At 39.0% G+C, this 24,381-nt stretch overlaps 2 protein-coding genes across 4 annotated transcripts in view; one reads left to right on the top strand and one right to left on the bottom strand.

Annotated features, from left to right (window-relative positions):
- Positions 1-1,221: 1,221 nt before the first annotated feature.
- tmem53 (transmembrane protein 53) lies at positions 1,222-21,709 on the bottom strand. The gene is made up of 3 exons (XM_072273729.1): positions 21,575-21,709; positions 16,136-16,227; positions 1,222-5,228 (listed from the first exon to the last, which is right to left on the bottom strand). Exons 1-3 carry the CDS (start codon positions 21,627-21,629, stop codon positions 4,536-4,538), a joined length of 840 nt encoding a protein of 279 aa, XP_072129830.1. The 5' UTR covers positions 21,630-21,709; the 3' UTR covers positions 1,222-4,535.
- Positions 21,252-24,381, top strand: part of LOC140205885 (armadillo-like helical domain containing protein 1) — a 38,890-nt gene continuing 35,760 nt past the window's right edge. The window contains exons 1-2 of one of the 3 annotated variants that reach the window (XM_072273725.1): positions 21,252-21,894; positions 22,556-22,662. Coding sequence is in view for 1 of the 3 variants with exons in the window: in XM_072273727.1 (XP_072129828.1) it covers positions 22,631-22,662 (32 nt within the window). In the remaining 2 variants the exon portion in view is untranslated. The remainder of the gene's footprint in view (positions 21,895-22,555; positions 22,663-24,381) is intronic. The other 2 variants (XM_072273726.1, XM_072273727.1) reach the window with 2 other exon arrangements.

Below are 24,381 nucleotides of genomic sequence, written 5' to 3'. Positions count from 1 at the left end.
ATCCAATCCTGAGGAATCTATTCCTGCCTTGCTAAAATTATTTAATGAATTTGTAGATTTTTCAGGATATAAAATAAATTTTAGTAAAAGTGAACTGTTTCCTTTAAATGAATCTGTTTCTATTTATGATAATACTCCTTTCAAAGTCACGGATTCCTTTAGATAATTAGGTGTTATAATCATTAAAAAATATAAGGATCTTTATAAAGCTAATTTTGTTCCCTTGGTAGATTCTATGAAGTATTTACTTAGTAGATGGAACCCACTTACATTTTACTTGCTAGTCGCATCCATATAGTCAAAATGATGATTTTGCCAAAATTTTTATATTTGTTTCAGAATATCCCTGTTTTTTGACTAAGAAGTGTTTTGATTGGATTGATTCTATTATTTTATCTTTTATTTGGAATAATAAAAGACCAAAAATTAGTAAATGTCACTTACAAAAGTTGAAAAAGGATGGAGGACTCACTTCGCCTAATTTAAGAATGTGTGAGAAGACAGCTGAAACGTCTCAACCCAAGTAAGGCTGCAGGACCGGATGGTGTCAGTACCAGGGTGCTCAAAGCCTGTGCCCCTCAGCTATGTGGAGTACTTCGCCATGTATTCAACCTGAGCTTGAGGCTCTGGAGGGTTCCTGTACTGTGGAAGACATCCTGCCTCGTCCCTGTGCCGAATTCGCCGCGCCCCAGCAGCCTCAATGACTACAGACCAGTGGCATTGACCTCCCACATCATGAAGACCCTGGAGATACTTGTTCTGGAGCTGCTCCGGCCTATGGTCAGGCCACACTTAGATCCCCTCCAGTTCGCCTACCAGCCCCGACTAGGAGTTGAGGATGTCATCGTCTACCTGCTGAACCGTGTCTACGCCCACCTGAACAAGCCAGTGAGCACTGTGAGGGTCATGTTTTCAAGGATCCTGGTAGAGATATTTGTATTTTTCTCAGTCATGGGGGAGGTACTGGAAGACTGGAGTGTGCTAAAGTTGTGCCTTTTTACAAGAAAGACTGCAAGGACAAGCTGGGAAAGTAAAAAGCCATTGAGCCTATTATCAGTGGTGGGAAAGTTATTAGAGGGAATTCTGAGACAAAGGATCTATCTGAATTGGAAAGGCAAGGACTGATTAAGGATAGTCAACATGGTTCTATGCATGGGGAAATTAAGTCTCATAAATTTGATTGAAGAAGGAAAAAAGATGACTGATGAAGGCAGGATGGTAGACGTGGTCTGCATGGGTTTTATTACTTTATCACTTTCTTGTCACCAAACAATTGATTCTAGAGTGTACAATTATCACAGTGATATTTGATTCTGCGCTACGTGCCCCCTGGAGTACAAATCAATGGTAAATATCATAAAAATTTAAATTATAAATCATAAATAGAAAATAGAAAAGGGAAAGTAAGGTAGTGCAAAAGAAAACTGAGAGGCAGGTCCGGATATTTGGAGGGTATGACCAAGAAAGATCTTTTGACAAGAAAGATCTCGCGGTAGACTGGTCTGGAAAGTTAGATAACAGAGTCAATTAGATACAAAATTGGTTTGGTGGAAAGAGTCAGTAGGTGGGACTGAGTGGTTGTTTTTCAGATTGGATGCCTGTAACCAGCAGTGTTTACCATGGACTGATGCTCCGTCCTTTGTTGTTTGTCATCAATTTGGATGACAATGTTATCAACGTGGTTAGTAAGTTTCTAGATGACATCAAAATTGGTGGTGTAGTGAACAGTAAAGAGGGCTATCTAAGTCTACAAAGGGTTGAAGACCCAATTGGGAAGTGAGCCAATGAATTTCGATTTGGAAAAATGCAACGTGTTGTACTTTGCTAAGTTAAACCAAGGTAAGGCTTAAACAGTAAATGGCAGGGCCCTGGGAAGTACTGTAGAACAGAGGGACCTAGGAGGAGATACGTAGCTCCCTCATAGTAGAGACACAGGTTAGTAGAGAAGTGAAGCAGGCATTTGGCATACTTGCCTTCATTGAATTCAAGAGTTGGGATATCATGTTATAGCTGTATAAGACATTGGTAAGACCGCAATTGGAATACTTGCACAGTTTTTGTATTGGCAGGAAATCATCAATTTGGAAAGGGTACAGAAAATATGGAGAAGGACGTTACCAGGACTGGAGGACAAGCTATAAGCAGAGACTGGATAGGTTAGGACATTTTAATCTGGGATGTAGGAGGTTCAGAGTTGACTTCAAAAGAGATTTATAAAATCGTGAGGGACACAATAAAGAGAATGGTTACAGCCTTCCCCCTGCCCCCCCCCACCCAGGTTTAAGGAGAGGAAAGATTTAAAAAGGATCTGAAGGTGGTGGTCATGGGTAATGAGCTGCAAGGGAAAGTGGTAGAGATATGATTACATCTAAAAGACATGAACACCTGTCTAAGTGTCTTACTTGGATTTGAGGAATGTGGGCCAATCATGGGAAAATGTGGCAAACTATAGATAATCTAGTTGGCATGGATAAATAGGGCTGTAGGGCCTGTTTCTGTTCTATGTAACTCAATAACTCAGTCACAAAGGGTTGTATGACTTCAGGAAGCTACTCACAATATGATTTGAATAAGAAAAAAAAACATTGAATGAAAATCAATCTGCAGACTACTTCAGTATCACACCATAGCTATATTCACAGACATATTAAAATCCTTAACTTCCACTAGAACAATGAAAGCAGGATATACCAACTACATAGCATGATCTCACATCTCCTCCAGTTCATACTTCTTTCCTGCTTTGGCATTCACTGCTAGGTTAAGTTTTTGAAAGTACCAACCTGCCAACAAAGTAGGAGCGCAGAACACAGCACAGGGTTTGTAGTGGTCTGGGGAGAAAGACAAACCACCATATTCCCAATCGTAGACAACAGTAACTGCTAATCTTGCTAACTATTTTCACAAGTAGGGAATTAATTAGTTAGAAACCTCCTCAACCTACGAATGATTCAGAATATTAAGCTATTATTTTTACACAAAAGTATTAAATTATTCCTGCCTCAGAGAGTGATGTATCTCTGGAATTCTCTGTCCCAATGAGTTGTGGATGCTGGATCATTTAAAGTGGATAGTTTGAGGGGTGAAGGGGATGGAGAAATGGCACATTTAAGAGTTGAGGCCAGTATAGATCATCCAGAGTCATATTAAACGATTGGGCAGGCTTAATGTGCCTAATGGCCGATTCCTGCTTCCATTTACTTCTTGTCTTGTGTGCAAACAAAAATAAACTAATGATTGGTTTATCATGTATAATCAGAGCATAAACCACATCAAATTCAGTGCTTGTTTGATCCGACTTTGAAAAAACTTCTATGTTTCAAAATATTTGGGTACTTAAAATCATTACAATACAGGTATGGAGACAGCTTACAAAGAGGAGATGGAAGAGCTAAGCCTTGGTGCCAGGAAAATAAGCTCTTCGTCAATGTCAACAAGACAAAGGCCATGGTTATCAACTTCCGGAGAACTCACACCCCCCTTTATTTTGATGGCATAGCAGAGGAAACTGCATGCAGTTTCAAAATCCTGGGAGTGCACATCTCACACAACAACCTCCAATGGTTCCAGAACACATCCTACACAGTCAGGAAAGCTCAGCAACACCTCTACTTTCTGAGATTGTGGAGAGCTGGACTATGCATGGCCATACTCATGTCACTAACAGATGTGCAGTGGAAAGCATCCAAACAAGCTGCATCACTGCATGGTACAGAAACTGCATAGTGGCAGACAGGAAGGCTCTGCAGCAGGTAGTAAAAACTGCCCGGTACATCAGTGGCACCAGTCTACCCGCCGTCGGGATATGTATACAGAGAGGTGCTGGAAAAGGACTAGTATCATGATGAATCCCACCGACTCTACACATGGACTGCTTGTCCCACTTCCATCAGAGAGGAGGTGACGTGGCATCCATGTCAGGACCACCAGACTCAAAATCAGTTACTTTTCCCAAACAGCAAGGCTGATCGACACCTCCATCCACTAAACCACCCAACCACCACTACTTTATCATTTTCTGTCAGTTACAATCAATCTATGTATACAAGCTATCTTATATATTTATGTTTATTGTGTTCTTTATCTTATTCTGATGTTTTTTGTGCTGCATCGGATCCAGAGTAACAATAATTTCATTCGACTTTTCAATTATACAGGAAGTGGTATTAAACCATCTTAAATTGACATAACTGAGCCAAGAGCTGTCGAGGACTGAAAAGAACTTCTGTCTGTCTCACTTTGTCACCCTATTCTTGAAGATGCAGACAAGCTGGTTGGGTGCTAAGAACCTCCAAAACCTCAATATAATAGCTTTTGTAAATCAGAGTCAAAATAATAAGCATCAGCAGCTTGTTTAAATTTGTTAAAATTAAAATGGGAACGTTCCAGCAAATATTAAATAACAATCAGACATAGGATGCTGATCAATATATCCTTTCTTTCTCTTTCCCTCTTGTGCCAACCCCACCCACCCACAAACCAAATGCATTGAAGCTAACTGGAACAACGATTTGCTGCATTGGGCTATGACTTGCTCATTGCATTAAATTCTTTCTCAAAGAATCAGTCAAATGTAGCTGAATGCATCTCTTAAAGAAACTGATACACTTGCTGGAATACTTATCAGGAAACATTTTAAAATGGCTTACATGCTGTGAAGTGATAAAATCCATAGATTGCACTTCAATATTTAACAACTTTCTAGCTTCGATCATTGCCTCGATCTCTTTGTAGGAAATTATTTTATCTGCTTTTGAATACAAGAAAAGTTGAGGCCATCTTGAAGGTTCTGCTTTCAAAGCATCATAGAACGACAGGGAAATAAATTGCGTGACTGGATAGAACAAAACCCGAAAGAATGCAGTCAATGTGAAAGTAAGAATAGCAAAGCACCTTACAAAAATGTTGATGGAAGGACTCAAAACTGTATTCAGAGCACGAATGCCACCTGATAAGTTCCTATCACCAGGTGCACTATCGAAAATAGTCCCTACAACATTTAACTTTGCATACTTAGTTTCAGTTTCGTTAAACAGAAGTTTAACAACGTGGCAATATAGCATGCTGCCAGCATTACTAAAAACATGGAACAAAATTGGATGCTCTTCTATGCCGACGTCAAACAGAAGATCTAGTAGTTTTCTTGCTGTGTAATGGAGATTTTTACTGAAGATTCCAGGGAAAAATATCTGGCACCATGGAGTTGGATATCTGAGAACTGCACAGCCCTGCAACAAAAGTTTAAAAAAAATATTTCAATAGATGACATAGAAAACATCCATTACAATTTATTGGTGAATACATTGTTTAAGAGATGAAAAGATGACACAACTTCCATAATAACCAAGGATTTTCAATATCTCAGAAATAAAGCAAAAATGAATGTTCATTGGTTTAAAATGCTCTAAGATTGAGCCTCTCGGATGCAGCTTGGAGAGTGGGGTGGGGTGGTGGTGGAAATTACAACGTGGGAAATGACTAGTTTTTTTTTATTGTTGATAACAATTGAAAATAATTCCTACCATAAATAGCCTAATGAAAGAGTCATATCTGTTATACTTTGGATAGTTTTATTCAAGTGATCAGCATCTTCAGTCATAGAATCATTGAGTTATACGGAGAGAAATAGGTCTTTCAGCCCACCATGTCCGCATTGACTATCTTGTCCATCTACACCAATCGCATTTGCCCACACTAGACCTGTATCATTTAAGATTCAATCTAAGTGTCTGTAAACTATGATGTTGTATCTGACTCCACCACCTGCACTGGAAGCAAGTTCCAGATACCAACTATTCACTCTATTAAAAAAAATTCTCCTTAAATCATCTTCAAAGCTCCTTCTCACCTTAACCTATGTCCAATTGTTTATGACACCACTACTGTAAATGGTAAAGATGATTCTATCTATCTTTTCTGTGCCTCATATAATACATCAATCACTATCAGATCTTTCCTCAGCTCCTTGCCTCCAAGGAAACGTACCCAGCTTCTCTAATTTGTCTCCATTAATGAAGTTCTCCATTCTAGAAAGATCTGGCTGGTGGTGTAGTGGCATCAGTGCCGGACTTCGGGACAAAAGGTCCCAAGTTCGAATCCAGCCGGCTCCCCTGCACGCTTTACTGCACATATACCCTATGAGTGTTCCAAAATTTTATCACCTAACTTTTGTCAGGTTTTAATTACATCTGCTCTACCCAACTTTCCATCTGATCAATATCCTTGTCCTTGGCCAACCTTCCTCATTGTCCACAACATCACTACCTTCTGTGTCATTGCAGACTTACTAATCGTACCTCCCACATTCACATACAAGTCATTAATACAGACAATAAACATTCAGAGTTCCAGCACAGCTTCCTTTGCAAGAACACTGATCACAGACTTCTAATCAGAAAATCATCTTCCCATCACCCTCTGCCATCTATCACCATGCCAATTTTGGCTCCATTTAGCCAGCTCATCTTGAATTCCATGTGCTTTTATGCCTGTGCCAACCTACTATTTGGAATCACGTTAAATAAAAGAGATCACCAGATCTTAACCTAGCACGGATTTATAATTTAAATTTTTAATATTTACTAATTTTTACTATTTTTAATATTTTTGATATTTAATATTTGTAATCCAGGGAGTGGGAAGTACAGAATCAAATATTGCTGTGATGATTGTACGTTCTCGTATCAATTGTTTGGTGACAATAAAGTATAAAGTAAATGCCCTACTAAAGTCCATATGGACACTGCTTATTGCCTTGCCTTGATTATCTCAATAAAAGTGGAGTCAGGTGACTCTTTTAACAAGCCTCCTGGCAAATTTCTGGGACACAAATTGCTTTCCAATCTTCTGAGAAAACAAAACTAAATAGCAGACCAAAAGATAAAGAACTAGTTTAGAAGCTAAGGTGCAAAAGATCAGCTCTTGTTTTTATAAGATCTTTGGGGAAAACATAACATGGATTATGGGGTATGTTATGTTTTGAGGAGAGTTGCAATCAAGTGGATAAAAAATAAAACGAACAGGACTAAGAACATAAACATTAGAAGCAGGAGAAGATCATAGAGATGCCCTTTGAACCTGCCTACTATTCCTTACAGCCTTTGCCTGATTTTCTATGTCACTGCCATTTTCCTGTTTTCTTCACATGTCCCTTGATTACCTTAATATCCAGAAATCTACTCAAACCTTGTTTGAATGAATTCAATGACAGAGCCTTCACAGTCCTTCAGTGTAGAGAATTCCAAAGACTTGCCCATCTTCTCAATGAAGAAATTTCTTATCATCTCTGTCCCAATTGCCTATCCTTTCTCTAAGTGACTGCCTGTTTTAGAACTCATCCTCCCTGCAAGATTTTTTATAGGTTTCCATAGCATCCCCTCTATAGAAAGTACACCTCTGTTGAAAGAATGTCCAGTAAATAAACGAACATCATCTCTGGAACCAGTCCAATGACTCTTTTGCTACTCTTCTATGGAAAATATATCCTTTTTAAGAAAAAAACCCAAAACCATAACAGTTAAATACTTCCTCTTCTAATGTCTCTATTTTTCTTTGCAGGGTGGGCTGGGGTCCTGTCAGGGTCTTTGATCTACAAAAACACTCAAACTGCGGTCCTGCATGATGGCGTGTTCCCGTACTTGGAGCTCGCCAATTGGCTGCATTTTTCAATACATCCAGGTTTGGCCTGAAGTCAAGCACCTTCGGGGCGCAGACCTGTGTGGCCCTGTGGATGTGAATTCTTGCTGATGTCTTGAACTGAAGTATAGTGGGAGCTGAAACGTGGAAGACAGTGTGAGCGGTTTTTGGAGGCCTTTGCACTTGATCTCTCTCTCTCTCTCTCTCTCACACACACACACACACACACACTCAATGGTGAGTGAGAGTTTGCTGCTGATTCTCAAGTTGGGGAGCTTAAAACAAAAACAATGCTTCAGACCGAGTGTAACATTGAAACAGTGACTGCTCGTCTCCCCTCTTGCTGTGGAAGGAGGTATCTGCCTCTCCATCATGGGAGAGGGAGAGAGAGCGTGCGCCTGGGGGATGCTGAAATGTTGGAGTGAACAGTTAGTTTTTAATGTAATGTCGACCATGGTCTCTCTTTGGGAGCTTTGCTATTGTGTGCATGCTGATGCTTGATATTAGAACAAGTGGGGGAGGAGAAGGGGGGACAATTGATGCTGCTTGTGCATGGGATAGGGTAGGGGTCTTTGGAGCTATTATTGTGTATTTTTGTCTGTCATTCATTCTTTGGGGTTTTGCTTCTGTTTTGAGGATGTCTGTGGAGAGTTGAGAATTTCAGGAGAGTGAGAATGTCTACTCTATACGTTCTCTGCTATTAAACTACACTCCACCAAACCAAACCCTTTTACAGTTGGAGTAAGACATCTTCATTCCTGCTACTTTCTGAATTGCTACTACAAAACTATGAGCTAGGGGTACACATAATATAATTGAACAATCGTGCTCCACAAAACCAAACAAAAATACGTCAAAGATAATGTCTCTGCTTTGATATTCCTCTATTTTCCCCTCAAAGCATATTATTGGATCTGCCTCAAGGCAAAACATTTTATGCACCAATAACTGCTTAATATAAACATTAATGAACCTCCTCTTTCTACATAACTGATTTTCCATACTTGAAACCATCCTTGTGATACTATCATAAAAGGACCTTAAGAATCTACCTTAAATGAGCAAGTACTTCAAATTACAGAGGAGGAGCAATATTAAAGGTTAGAATAATCCTATTTTTATTTGAAGAGGTTCCTTAAGGTTATCGTAGCTGGGGGAGGGGGTGAGTGGAATAAGCTCCCACTACATATTAAATCCTCCCAGTAGCAGGTGTCTCAAATAGCCACTGGCAGCCACACCCGGCTCCTGACGTTCACGTTTTAGCTACTAAGCCCGGCAGAACTATTTCTACTGACAGAGAATGGGTAATGATGGGTTACTGACACCTTAAAACCAGTCGCTCAGGCAGATACGGCTTGTTAGTTGTGCTTGGCAGCACACTTAGGAATAAGAAAACTTTGACCTCAAACCTCTGCTGCCTTGTGGCTATACCCACTCATGGAGGAGGCTTTGGGAGTAAACACGAGGAAAAATCCAGAGCTGCAGTCCTCAAGACAGTCCTACATTGAGTTGAATGCTGACTGGCCGATCATGCGATGCTGCTGATGCAAAACTGTATCAGTCTCTGCTGTTTTGTTGGATTCATCAGCTGCAAGGGTAGCTGATTGTCCTCAATATTGTGCTGCCGAGTTTGCACACTGTCTTGTATATCGAATGATGGTTATATCGATTGATGGTGTAGGATGTAACATTGATGGCTGACCCAACCTATGGAAGGCCTAATTTACGTAGGACAGCTGTAATTTGGAATTGAGCTCCATTTAAAGTGATACTCCAATTATAATCCAGTGAGGAATGGTTCACTCACAACAGCATAGTAAAAGTACAGAAAATGAAAATGAAAATTTTGACATATGGTACCAAACTGAGAGCTGTCAGAATCAAGTGAACACAGCAAACAAACATAATAAGTGTTTCCATTGATTGTCAGTCTCAGAGACTTCCGGTAGAGCTCATGGAGTGAAGTCGTGTTCTTGATTCGCTCCATTACCTCTGAGTTTTATCCTATGATCAGCTACATTTAAGCTAACTTTTAAGGCACCAACTTTTAGAATACCTTGCAGCGGATTGCTATTATATATTTGGATGCTTTTAAGGTCTGCTATGTCTAAGAACGGGAAAGATGGCAAACCTCCGGTTAGACCAAAAGTTACCGACCCCCCCCCCCCGCCCCTCCGATTGAACCAGCGGTAACTTTGCAAGCTGTATCGGATCTGATTCATGTGGAAGTTTCATCTAAACTGCAGAAAATCATCGATGAAATTGATAAAAAGAAAACATCTATCACGGAACATCAGACTGCTATATCTAATCTCCAAGTATCCACGCAACAGAATGAACTCAACATGGGGAAAATTGAAGAAACAATTACTGCAATGAAGAGAAAACTTGACTTTCTGACCTTCCAAAATTCTGACTTAGAATGCAGAATGCGACGGCAGAATATAAGGATTCTTGGTCTTCGTGAAGCTGCTGAATCTGATGACCCTATAAAGTTTTTCTCTCAACTTTTAAAAGATTCATTTCCCACCTTATTTCCTGATCAACCACCACTACTGGATCGGGCTCACAGAGTCCCATTATATTCGCCTAAGTCAGATAAACCTCAGCATGTTATTTTACGATTTCATTATTTTCAAGACAAGGAGAAGCTGCTTCGCTTTGCTCGACCTAAAGGTTACATTGATTTCTCGGATCTCCACTTTCCATTGGTGGAAGATTTTAGTAAACAGGTTCGTGATCAATGTGTCCATTACAGATCTGTGATGTCGGAATTCTACAAGATGGATTTAAAACCAGTGTTGCTTTATCCCACACGTTTGAGGATTCGATTGTCTGATGGGTCTTCCCATTTTTTCGACTCTCCTTCGGAAGCCCAGAGTTACCTGGATCAACACCTGCCTTCAACATCTTAATCGCACTATTAAATCATCTCTGTCTGATCAGAGGCAGTTAATCTGTTGGGTTTAATTTTTTTCTTTTGCTTTATATGAGGGCAGAAATGTTTTTTTTTGGTTTAATTAATATGGTTGCCAAACTTTTTTTGAAACTGCGTCATCCCTTTCTTCTTCCCTGGGGATTCTGGGTGGCCATTCACACAGCATCATTTTACACATATCCCTGGAGGCCTTAAACTTTGTAGTTTTCAAACGTACCTTTTGTAGTTTTCTTGGCTAGTCAATGCTAATATTTCATTTTCTTGTTTAATTATACAGTCTGTTGTAGGTTAACGGTTTTCTTTATATGTACCTGTTTTTTCTTTGTATTATATTGTTTTCGCTTTAATCGGTGTACTTTTTTTTTTACTCCTTTACTGTTTTATAACTTTAGCTGATCTTTTTATATATACACTTTTTTTTAAGTGAGCGTCTATCGGACGTCATGGGGGTAGATCTAGTGCTCGCTTCCTTCTGGCTAGTCTATCTTAGATTTAGCTTTGGGGTTACGGGGTGGCGGGGTGGGGGGCTTCACTTTTTAGTTTTTCTTTCTTCTTGGGCTACTTATATTACTGAACTATTTGTCGCATTCTCTTTCCCATTATCTATTGTTTATTCTGATCCCTTTCCGGGTTCGTGGGTCGAACCTATTGTCAATCCTCCTCTATTTGAGGGTTGACTTTAGGGATTATGGAGTCTAATATTAATTTTGTCTCTTGGAATACTAACGGTCTTAATCACCCAATAAAAAGGAAAAAAAATCTTTAAAGTATTCTGGAGACTTATAGCACATATTCTATTTTTACAAGAGACCCATGTGCGGAGGGGGGACAGATTACATTTTTTTTTAAGTTCTGGAAGGATCAACACTTTCATTCGAATTCCAACGCCAAAATTTAAGGAGTTTCTATTTTTATAGATCCCTCAATCACTTTTGTGCAACACGATATTATTTCTGATCCGAATGGTAGATTTCTATTGGTTAGTGGTTTACTCTTTAATAAAAAGGTAGTTTTGGTTAACGTCTATGCTCCTAACCTGGACTGTCTGGAATTTTATAAATCATTATTTAATTTGTTCCCGAATCTGAATGAATTTTCACTAATCTGGGGCGGAGATCTTAATACTTGTTTATCCCCATTATTGGACCGTTGGGCTCCTCTATGGACTCTACCCAATAAATCTGCAACCTTGATTAACTCATTTCTCTCAGATTCCGGGTCGACGGACATTTGGCATTTTTTGCATCCCCAGGAAAAAGATTTCTCTTTTTTTTCACATGTTCATCATTCCTATTCAAGAATTGATTATTTTTTTTATTGACTCTCGTCTTATTTCTTCAGTGGTTAAATGTGAATATGACTCTCTAACCATTTCGGATCATGCTCCACTTAAGCTTTCTAGTAAAATATTGGCCAATACCCAAAATAATAGACAATGGCGTTTTAATTCGCTGTTGCTTCAGGACTTGGATTTTGTTAACTTTATGAGTGAACAGATTGATCTCTTGTTTACAATTAACTGTACAAAGTATATATCCATAAACACCCTTTGGGATACTTTTAAAGCTTATACTCGTGGCCAGATCATCTCATATTCTACTGCTTTGAGGAAAAGGTTGAAGGAGGAGGAGCTGGTTCTTGTGGACAACATTAAGGAAATTGATAAGAAATATGCTACAGCTCCCTCTGAGAAGTTGTATAAACAAAGAACTGAACTTCAAATGGAACACAGTTTATTACTTTCGTCCTCTATTGCAAATCAATTAATAAAAACAAGAAGTGAATTTTATATACATAGTGACAAAGTTGGTAAACTGTTAGCTAATCAGTTGAAGACTAACTCTACTAAATTTCAAATTAATTAGATTTATAATCAAAAAGATCAACTGACATTTGATCAAGCTGAGATTAATCAATCCTTTTTTGACTTTTATTCCTCCTTATATCAATCAGAGTCTCCACGAGATTCTAAACATATGTATGACTTTTTAGATAACCTAGATTTCCCTAAGATTTCACACGATATATCTCCTATGTTAGACACTTCCTTTACCACTGATGAGATTAAGAATATTATTTTTTCCATGAACCCGGGAAAAGCTCCTGGTCCTGATGGGTTTACCGCGGAATTTTATAAATTTTTTGCATCCTCCTTAATCCCTTGGCTATTCAGGGTTCTGGAGGCCTCATTAAAACTTGGTAAACTACCCGAATCCTTTTATACAGCATCGATCTCTTTAATATTAAAGAAGGATAAAGACCCTGCTCAATGTGCATCTTATAGACCAATATCTTTGTTAAATGTTGACTCTAATATTTTTTCTAAATTATTAGCAGACTAGAAAAAGCACTTCCTTATATTATCTTGGAAGACCAAATGGGTTTTATTAAAAATCATTACTCTTTTTATAATATTTGTACACTTTTAAACATTGTCTATACCCCATCACAAAATGATCCTGAATGCGTCATTTCCCTAGATGCTGAAAAAGCCTTTGACAGGGTCGAATGGCCTTACTTATTTAAGGTGCTCGAAATGTTTAACTTCAGTTCGAAATTTATATCCTGGATCAAATTGTTATATCATTCTCCTATGGCCTCAGTTCGTACTAACTCTTTAAATTCACCTTTTTTCCCCCTCTTTTTCGAGGTACCAGACAAGGTTGTCCTCTTGGTCCTTTATTATTTGATATTGCATTAGAACCTCTTGCAATTGCTATTCGAGAATCTCCTAATATTATTGGTATAACTCGTGGTTTAAAGTCTCATAAAGTATCACTTTATGCTGATGACTTACTTTTATATATTTCTAATCCTCAAAAATCTATTCCTGCAGCTTTAGATTTATTAGCACAATTTAGTCTTTTTTCAGGTTATGTTAAATCTCAGTAAGAGTGAAATTTTCCCGATTAATAAGCAAGTTCCCTTATATCAGAACCTCCTGTTTAAATTGGTTAATAATCATTTTTCATATCTTGGGATTAAAATTACCTGTAAACATAAGGATTTATTTAAGACTAATTTCCTACCCTTAATTGATCACATTACACAACTTTCATTTAAATGGTCTCCACTTTATTTAACTTTGATTGGTCGTATTAATGCTGTTAAGATGTTTATTCTGCCAAAATTTTTATATATCTTTCAGGCATTACCGATTTTTGTTCCAAAATCCTTTTCTGACAAAGTTGACTCTAAAATTTCTTCATTTATTTGGCACAATAAAAACCCCAGACTGGGTAGAATACATCTACAGAAAGCTAAGAGAGATGGAGGTTTGGCATTACCCAATTTTAGATTCTATTATTGGGCAATTAATATTCGACACATGAAATTTTGGTTACTTGACCAAGATACACTATCTGTTCCTAAATGGGTAGAATTGGAATTACAATCTGCTCAAGGTTATGCACTTGGCTCCATTTTAGGTTCTTCTCTTTCTTTCGATTTGAAACGCCATGAACAGGTTTGTAACCCGATAGTTAAACATACCTTACGTATCTGGTTACAATTCCAAAAATTTTTCGATCTTAATCAATTTGGGCTAGTGATTCCTATTTTAGGCAACATATTCTTTCCCCCCTCTTCTACGGACCGTGCCTTTCAAATTTGGAAGACCAATGGTATATCACGGTTTTTGGATTTATTTTCAGATGGCTCCCTTATGTCTTCTAAACAATTATCTAACAAATATAACTTACCAAGAATACATTTTTTTAGATATCTCCAAGTTAGAAATTTCCTAAGTACCACACTTTCTTCCTTTCCCGGCGTTACCCCCTATATATATTTTAGATACTATAATTAACCTTAACCCATGTCAGAAAGGTGTAACAGCTATTATTTATAATACTATCATGAAACGTAGGAAAGCTCCATTCAATAAGATTAGGTCAGATTGGGAAAAGGAATTGGGCTTCATTATTTTGGCAGATGACTGGGCGCATATTTTACAACTAGTCAATACTTCCTCTATCTGTTCCAAACATTCCCTAATTCAATTTAAAGTTGTTCATAGAGCACATATGTCTAAAGATAAATTAGCTCGTTTTTATTCTCATATTCACCCTCTTTGTGACATGTCATGGGGAGATAGCTTCCTTAACTCATATGTTTTGGTCCTGTCCTACTTTGGAAACTTTTTGGAAAGACATTTTTAATATTATCTCAAAGTATTGAATACAGATATTTCTCCCCATCCTATTACTGCTATCTTTGGATTACCTAAAATTTCCAGTAATCTTTCCCCTTCAGCCCGTAGAATGATTGCATTTCTTAAAGGCGAAAAGATGTATTTTACAACATTGGAAGGAGATTAATGCCCCAACTACATTTTTTTGGTTTTCTCAGATGATACTATGTTTAAATTTGGACAAAATCAGAAGTAATCTCTATGATACTTCAGTTAAATTTGAACAGACCTGGAGATCTTTTATTCAACATTTTCATTTAATGTAACTTTTTTTTTCTCTTTGCCCATATTTACATTCCCTTCTTGCTTTTTAACTGTTTTTAATGGAGGTCGGGTTTGAGGACGTGATTGTTTTAAGCTGTTTAAGTCTACTTGATACCTAGTTAGCCCATTGCTTTGCTTTACTTTTTAGATTAGCTGCATGGTGGGGTTTTTTTTGGGGGTCTTTTTTTGGGTTTTTTCTTCTTTTTATTGATATATATGGAAAATTAGTATACTATTATATTACCTCATTATTTTATAACTAAACTGCACTGTTTGTACTACTTTTTTTCGTGTATTAATATCTCTTGTAAATTTATATCGCAACAGTGTATTAGTTTCTACACGGTTTACCTTTTGTGTACTAATTCAATAAAAAGGTTTAAAAAGAAAGATTGTCAGTCTCTAGAAGCTAAGGACAATATTCTGGTTAAGAATAACAAAAAAAGCTGTAAATTCTCAGTATATTAATAATTTCAGGTAATAACCTGAACTGCTTTCTTCCAATATTGAAAATGTTATACAAGCACACAAAAATCAGTAAGATATCTTAATTCCCCAAAATAGAGTAAATAAGGAGAGAGGGGTTATTTCCTAGTGGCTGTAAACAGAGGACACCAATTTAATTTAATTAGATAAAGAAACAGTGGAAACCTTTTGTGGAAACTTTATATAGTGGGGATGTGAATGATATACTCAATTCCTCTTTCTTATATTCCTAAAAAGGAAGCTGCTGCAGATGTTGGAACTGAAATGAAAACAGATAAACTGCAAACATTAAGCAGGTTAGATTACTATTGTGATGAGTGAAAAACAGGGTTATTGCTCCAGATTGATAACCATGCAGCTAACCAGTCACTGCCAGAGAATTTGCCGTACATTTCACTCATCACAGATCTTAACTGTTTGTTAGGGATTTCTGGAAATTTTGTTTGAATGTCAACAGTTATTGTAGGAAGGAAAAATGGATGTCCGTCTTACTTATCTTGAGGATTCAAATGTCTTACTTAGCTTTTAAAATGTATACACATACGATCTGAAAAATATTGTCATACTAACTACAGGTGTACCTTGAACAATTTTGAAAAAACATAATCACCAACACCAACCTGATTTTTGTAGATATAGTTGTATTTTGCTAAATGTTTGTCTTGGCAGCCAGCCCAACCCAACAGGATTGTCACCGGGTCTTCTTTTAGGTCTAAAATACACAAAATCAGATATTCTGTTTTCAACAATGCAGGTACTTTTTTAAAAAATGGAATCTGAATAGGTCTAGCTTTGTTAAAATGGACTGATACAGAACATGTAATAGTAATCAATTGGTTACAGTATTCTCTTTTCATTTTAAGCATTCAGATCGCAGTTGAACTTTTATTGGAATGAAAGTCTGTCCTGCTGATTGTAGGTTTTTGAAAGATGTACTTGTATAATCTGTAACACTGTGCAAAGCAATCCATAATCGAAACAATCGAAAGGGTAGAAATTAATAGAGAAGTAGAAGATTAGTGAGATTTTGATTAAAAAACTAGGTTGTGTTCTAACAGAGCACATACTCAAAAATTCTGTTTTACCAAATCCTAATTTTTGTTAACTATCATATTACAAGGTAGGCAGATAAGAAATACAGAAATTCAGTATCTGGAGAGAATGGATTGCTCATCTGACAAGGAAATTAGCAATAAGTACAAGATAAATCAAAGGAGATAACTGATTGGATAAAGTTTCTACAAAAGGCAGAAGGTTTCTACATCTGTGGAATACTCTGCCACGGACTGCAGTGGAGGCCAAGTCCATGCGTATATTTAAGGTGGAAGTTGATCGTTTCCTGATCAGTCAGGGGATCAAAGGATTGGCGAGAAGGCAGGTGTATGGGGTTGAGTGGGATCTAGGATCAGTCATGATGGAATAACACAGCAGGCTCAATGGGCTGAATGGCCTAATTCTGCTCCTATGTCTTATGGTCTAAGTGTACTGACCATGCATTTTTTGACCTGACAGTGAATCATTAGAAAATTAAAATAGATTGGATGGTGAAAATCTGAATTATATCCTGAAATTGCTGGAAATACTCAGCTATCTGCTTTAGTGAAGTTTACATTTCAGCTGATTGATTTTTGTTAGTAGAATCTTAGTAATCAGGAGTTCCTGGCACCGGACCGCGAGGGTAGTTAAGATCTCTAGTCACCAGTTAGATCTGGTAACAGGAGCAGAATCAGCTGTATATCAGATGCTAGGAGGTCCACTAACACCTTTCCCTATATGACTGCTTTTTCATCTGTTGGAACCCAGGCCCATGATGATGTACGTAGCTGGTCAACTAGAATAGAAGTTATGTAATTTTGTCTATACAGGGGAATTTTCCCCCAGTAAAATTCCATTATGCTAAATATATTGTTTCCTAAGTTGAATGCTTGAAACTCGGTGTAAGCTGAGCAGGCCATCGGTGAAGCTGTTCAACATCACGTCCATATCCTCCAGACGCAGTTCAGTATTCAACTGAGGGGCCACTTGAATATTCAAGAAGCTGAAGTCAAAGTCAAGATGGTTGTCATATGCAAAAGTACATGTAAAATTTTAACTTGTAGCTGCATCACAGGCACAACAATAACAAGATAAACACAGATTAAACATTGTATACAATTTTTAGAAGAAAGACAATAATAAGAACACAAAAAATGACGAAGTCCACTGTAGTGCAAAGTGGTCAATGGGGTTATGGTGTTGCTATACTGGAACATCGATTAGGGTTGCGCAGGTTGTTTCAAGAGCCGAATGATTGAAGGAATTAACTGCTCTTGAATCTGGTGGCGTGGGACTTCAAGTTTCTAGACCTCCTGCCTGATGATAGCTTCTAGATGGCATGGCCTGGATGGGGCAATCTTAGGTGATAGACATTGCTTTCTTCAGGCAATGCTTCATGTAGATGCATTCGATGTTGTAGAGGGATGTGTGTAATGTGGCTAAATCCACTATTCCCTTAAGCTTCTTACGTTCATGTGCATTTGAATAGCCAAGGCAGACCACAATACAACCAGTTAGGATACTTTCAACAATATATCGGCAGAAGTTTATTGCTGTTTGCTGACATGCGGAATCTCAACCTTCCTTGTGATTACATCTATGCTGTGAGCTCAGGACAGATCATTCAATATAACTCCCTGGAATTCAAAGCTGCTGACCCTCTCCACCATGATAGTTTACATAATGTCAGAATAATTGCATGATTACAGAATGTCACCAAAATAGATTGAAATATATAGGCAGTGCAGAGAAATAGCCTTTAAGAAGATAAACTATTTAGAGGCTAATTAGCCCATTCCTATAATATGTAATGCTGTTTTTTATTGATTAAACTCAACTTAAGTACCAGGTCCCATCTGCAGGTGGATCAAAAACTTCCTTTCTGACAACAGTACGTGAGACTAAGCTATGATGGTATTGGGTTTGCTGAGTGTGACGTTCTAAACTCAAACTAAGATCTTAAGTCCTGTAGGTAAATAGTTATGAGTACCCTCACTAAAGGGAGGTTATACTGTAGCTACCTACTCTTCAAAGTCCAGTTCACTACCTGTTTATCATCCATGGTGAGTTTAGCTGCCATTACCCACTATTTGATTGGAGAGTCCCCTTCTCCCTACCAAGGAGAAGATACTTTCAGCTAACAAAGTAGTTTAAACACAGTTCACGTAATTTTAGTGATACAAGTTGAAAGTTAGATAAACTTCTTAAAACATATTTAAAACAAAGATGTTTTTCATCTTATAAAATATTTCCAAATTACAAACATTTTAAAAACACAAATGATCTCTAAAGCACAGGTACAATTCCGATAAGCTGAAAAGACATACCAATGAGTTGCAGGTGAACAAGTCACCTGTTGCAGAAATCAAAGGCGAAGGAATGGATTCTAGTTCACCCTCACTTTCTGCCATTCTTTTTGATGTTTTTTGATCATTCCTAACAAGCTTGACGGTTGTCTTACGTTTGTACTATTTTTCTACCACTTGGGTGACTTCACACACCTGTGATATTTTTTCAGATACTTTTTTTTTTACACAGATGACCTAAAAGCTCCTGCCAATGAGTTCTCAAACAGCCAATATCAATGCTGAGAACACTGACTCAGAGTACACGAACATCCCAGATGAGCTATTTGATATGCCAGCAGGTAGTATTAATCTAGTCTGCAAGCTTCATTGGATTAAATAATTTAGCTAGTGTTGTCTAGTTTGAAACTGGCCAAATAACGTAACATTTCAACCAGCCCTGCGCCGTGGGCTAATAGTCTATGCTCTATAGAGAGTGCTGTTTGTAGGCCCCCTGGCCCTGGACAATGAACTACATCTCCACATCTTGCTCAGTCACAGGGGTGTGTTCTCTCCCCTCCTGTTTTCTCTACATGCTAATAAATATATCTCTGTTGATCCATCAGCTTGCAGACAATATCACTGTTACTGGACTAACAACGCAGCTGAATGCCCTCAAAACCATGGAGATACATTTTGACTTTAAGAGAAATGTATCTCCTCTGCACCCACTCATTATCAACAACTCTACAGTTAGCACTGTTTCAATATTCAGGTTCTTGAACATCATTATTTTGCAGGACCTCACGTGGGAGAATGATATCTCCTTCATTAAGGAAAGTTTAGCAGGGGATGTACTTGTGGCAGTTGGTAAAATTCCATCTTCTCCAGAATATATTGATTCAATTCTACACTGCCACCATAGACAGCATCCTTACATCTGCCATTACTGTCTGGTTTGGTACAGCATCCTCTGACAATATACAAAACGACAGCAAACCGTCAGGTCAGCAGAAGAGGTCATGGGCTTCAGTGTGCCATGAGTGTAGGACATGTATGTGTCCAGGATAAAGAAGTAGGCAGGAAAAACCATTGCAGACACTACCCACCCAGCAAACTACCTTTTCCAAAAGCTCCCTTACAGAAAGTGCTATACAGCTATTCATCCGAAAACTTCATGGCATCTTAAATGTTTCTTCCCCCAGGCAGGTAATCTGATCAACCATTCTAGTTACCCCTATTCCCCTCTAGCTATAACCTCAGTCACAACATGCACACACTTCTTACAAGTGCTATTTTTGTATTTATACAAATTTTATTCCATTAAACTTTAATTTTATATAATTTTTTTAATATTGTTGAATGTTGCGCCAACACTCTACTGCAAATTTCTAATACTTGTAAATGTATATTGCAAATAAAGTTTATCCTTGACTCTTCAATTTGTCTGGCATGGCAGAGCTACTGCACAAAATTGAAGCAAGTTGCAGAAATTTGTAAAATTAGTCAGCTCCATCATGGGTCAGCCTCCTTTGTATCCAAGACATCTTGAAGGAGCGGTGCCTGAGGAAGGCAGTATCTATCATTAACGATCCCCATCACCCAGGATATACCCTCTTCACACGGGTACCGTCAGAAAGGTGGTGCAGAAGCCTGAAAGCACACACTCAGTGATTCAGCAACAGCTTCTTCCCCTCTGCCATCCAATTTCTACATGGACATTAAACTCATGAACACTAACCACATAACTATTACAGCACGGAAACAGGCCGTCTCGGCCCTTCTAGTCCGTGCCGAACACTACTCTCACCTAGTCCCACCGACCTGCACTCAGCCCACCTCACTACTTTTTTAAAATTTAACTACTTAATAAGAAGGTTCAAAAAGTTCATTTATTATCAAAGTATACCACTCTGAAATTCTTCTTCTCCAGATAGTCACAAAACCAAGAAAAGAATGGCAGCACGGTCATCAGCCCCCAAATCCATCCTCCCCACACACGAAAAAAGAATGAAAATGGAAAAGGGCCATCAACACCCAAATCCCCCTTCCCTGTATACACACACAAACAGAAAAAAATCTGGCAAAAACACTATATACTAACACTATAAACCATACTACTGTAAAACGTATATAGTCCAAGTCCATATCCAAAATGTAAAAAACCTGGATAACATTCTCTGGTATAGCAGTAGGCCTTTCCCTCTCCGGCAGCAGAGCAATCTCCTAGCTATCAAAAGGCAGGCTCCCTTCTCCATAGTACAGCGATCTCATCGGCGATCAAAAGGCCATCCTGCAGTCTTCCTGTCATGAGTTTCGCTCACGTAGCCTCTGCATCTCGGAATTCTCTCAGAGACTACAGAGCGCTGTAACACTCCAACAATCTCCAAACTTCAAATCACGGGGCTCCAACAGTTCCAGAAACACATTCAAGATGAAAAACAAACGTAACAGACGAAAAAATGAAGTGAACTATATGGGTGTCGGCCGAAGAAACCTCGTACGCAGGCGCCATCTTGACCGTTATTGTAAACTTACAGTACAGTAATTCATTTTTTCACTCGACTGCTGCCGTCAAGTTAACGAATTTCACCACATGTGCCGGTGATATCAAATCTGATTCTGATCCTTGATGAACTGCTAACTGCCTAAAGCTATTTCTCTGTTTCCGCAAGTCGCCGCATGAAGAGGTTACCTTGTAAAAAAGATCAAAGCGAATCAGGCTGCGACCTGAATTACCTGAGACGGTGGGATCAGGAAAGACGATGGTGTACTCCAGCTCCGAGTCGCCCATGGTTGAACGGGAGGCTTGAAGCGGCAGTCAACCTGAAACGACCCAATTCAGAGAGGGGTTGCGCTACTTCCTTAACAACCACTCAGTCACGCCTCCCTCTCCGCTGATTGGTTTATCCAAGCCCAGCCTCCTGATCTCCTTCTGCCATTGGCTAATACAAGTGCCTGTCCATCTCCCTTCATGGGAGCTGACGCTCTTCCCTTACAACGGAATTGGGGAAATAAAATAAATGCCATCTTTTGAAAATAATCAACTTCTGAGTCAGGTAAACTGTTCCCGAAACTGTTACTTAATATCGATTACCACGCTAACTAACACGAGAATTGTGTTCTTTTGAGTTGTTTCAGGATTTTATTTGTATTTAATTCATTAGTACCTCTCGTTTTCAGTGTTAACATGGCATGATATTTAAGCGAAATAACGGATAGTAAATAATTTTATGTACTACATTTTTTACATAAAGTAATACTGGGAAGAGAGGATTTATCACTTAAACATTCAAACATAAGTCAATGATCCGCCAGTAGCATCGTTTGTGCACATGATGCTTCAGAAAGATTTAAGTGACCATAAGGGTGTGTGTGTGTGTGGGTGTGTGTTTGTGTGTGTGTATGTGTGGGTGTGTGTGTTTGTTTGTGTGTGTGTGTGGGGGGGTGTGGGGTGTGTGTTTGTGTGTGTGTGTGTGTGTGGGGTGTGTGTGTGTGTCTGTGTGTCTGTGTGTGTCTGTGTGGTGTAGTGGTGGGGGTTTCTGAGGATTTACTGCTGTTGCTCTTCATGTTCCGAACAAGGAACATTCTTTTGGCCTAGATCTTTAGATGTTCGTTTTTCTTTCCTCTGCTAACCAATCCAACCCCGCCCCCAACCAAGTTTATTGCTCTATTGTTCATGCATAAAGATGCTATTTTTGCTGATTCTGTACGTTCCAGTGACCCTGAGATAACAGCAGGGAGAATCGCCGATCTCCAGGTCCAGAGAGCAGTTTGGCCAGTACAGTATACTGAATGGTCGGTGGATCGGTCTTCGTGAAAACTAGGTAAAACAGCAATGTAATCATCGTCAAAATAGCAAATAATCTCTACTTTTTTTTGTTCAGATTTGTATTTTTTATTTAGGAAATTGCCGTGTTACTAAATCAGGTGAAACTTTTGACTTTCAACGACTTTAGCTTGAGCCGGACGGAGGTGGGGCAGGGCGGCGAAATCAAGATTAATTATCTATGAGCTTCTGTATTCATCCTCATTTTAATATTGAGGTGGGAGTGGGAAAGGCTGACGGCGGGGTTGTCTGTCTATACAGTAAAATATATGGGTATTATCATTAGTCTGCAATAGGTTGAGTAAGTTAAGCCGAACAGTTTTGATCCGCTCAGAGTCCGCCTCGATACTGCAGAATTTGGAATCGAAGCGTTTAAGGAGACCTGGTCTGTTGATAGAAGTGTATTATAATCTCTAAATTCTGGAGAGTGCGGGAATAGTAGTACAGTTTTGCTAGGTACTTGCATCTGTGGGTGTATCGGACAGTGAAAAGGCAAATGTTATAGCAAAATGGGCACCTACTAAGTCTGAGGTAGATATTATAGTTAATATGGGAAAGTATGAAGAGAATTTTTTGTATTAAATTGGCTGGGACTGAGAAATGGCAGAAATAGTGATGTAAGAGTGGGACAGAGAGGCACCTTTGGGGAAGGAATAGGAGGGAAATGTATGGTTGGTGAGACGGGTTTGGTGATATGGGTTTGCACTCCACTTCGGTGCTTGTTGGTAAGCATGCGACTGGGCGGGCTGACTTTTGTAAGGACCCAGAGTTGGTGGAACATGCTGTGCCTCAGATACTCTTTGGAATGTGGGAACCTGTTTAGGCAATGATTGGGTAGATCTGGAGTACCTAGTTTGCAGGATATTCTGGGACCCAAGGTAGGGGCAGTTTAAGTCGTACAGGGTCCTGGTGTGAACTTTTAAATTAAGACAGGTTTGGGAGGTGGGATCCCCCGTCATGGCTCCATTACAGTAGGTGGCGGTCCTGCACCTTCCTGATAGGTGCAAGCCGCCATTAGCACAAAAGAAAAGGTATTTTAGCTCCGATCTGTCACTGTCATTGCAGAACTTTCAGATTAAACATAGAAACATAGAAAAATAGGTGCAGGAGTAGGCCATTCGGCCCTTCGAGCCTGCACCGCCATTTATTATGATTATGGCTGATCATCCAACTCAGAACCCCGCCCCAGCCTTCCCTCCATACCCCCTGACCCCCGTAGCCACAAGGGTCATATCTAACTCCCTCTTAAATATAGCCAATGAACTGGCCTCAACTGTTTCCTGTGGCAGAGAATTCCACAGATTCACCACTCTCTGTGTGAAGAAGTTTTTCCTAATCTCGGTCCTAAAAGGCTTCCCCTCTATCCTCAAACTGTGGCCCCTCATTCTGGACTTCCCCAACATCGGGAACAATCTTCCTGCATCTAGCCTGTCCAATCCCTTTAGGATCTTATACGTTTCAATCAGATCCCCCCTCAATCTTCTAAATCCCAACGAGTACAAGCCCAGTTCATCCAGTCTTTCTTCATATGAAAGTCCTGCCATCCCAGGAATCAACCTGGTGAACCTTCTTTGTACTCCCTCTATGGCAAGGATGTCTTTCCTCAGATTAGGGGACCAAACTGCACACAATACTCCACGTGTGGTCTCACCAAGGCCTTGTACAACTGCAGTAGTACCTCCCTGCTCCTGTACTCGAATCCTCTCGCTATAAATGC

This window comes from Mobula birostris, chromosome 12, assembly GCF_030028105.1.
Source record: "Mobula birostris isolate sMobBir1 chromosome 12, sMobBir1.hap1, whole genome shotgun sequence".
NCBI lineage: Eukaryota > Metazoa > Chordata > Chondrichthyes > Myliobatiformes > Myliobatidae > Mobula > Mobula birostris.
This window is presented reverse-complemented; position numbering and strand designations above follow the sequence as displayed.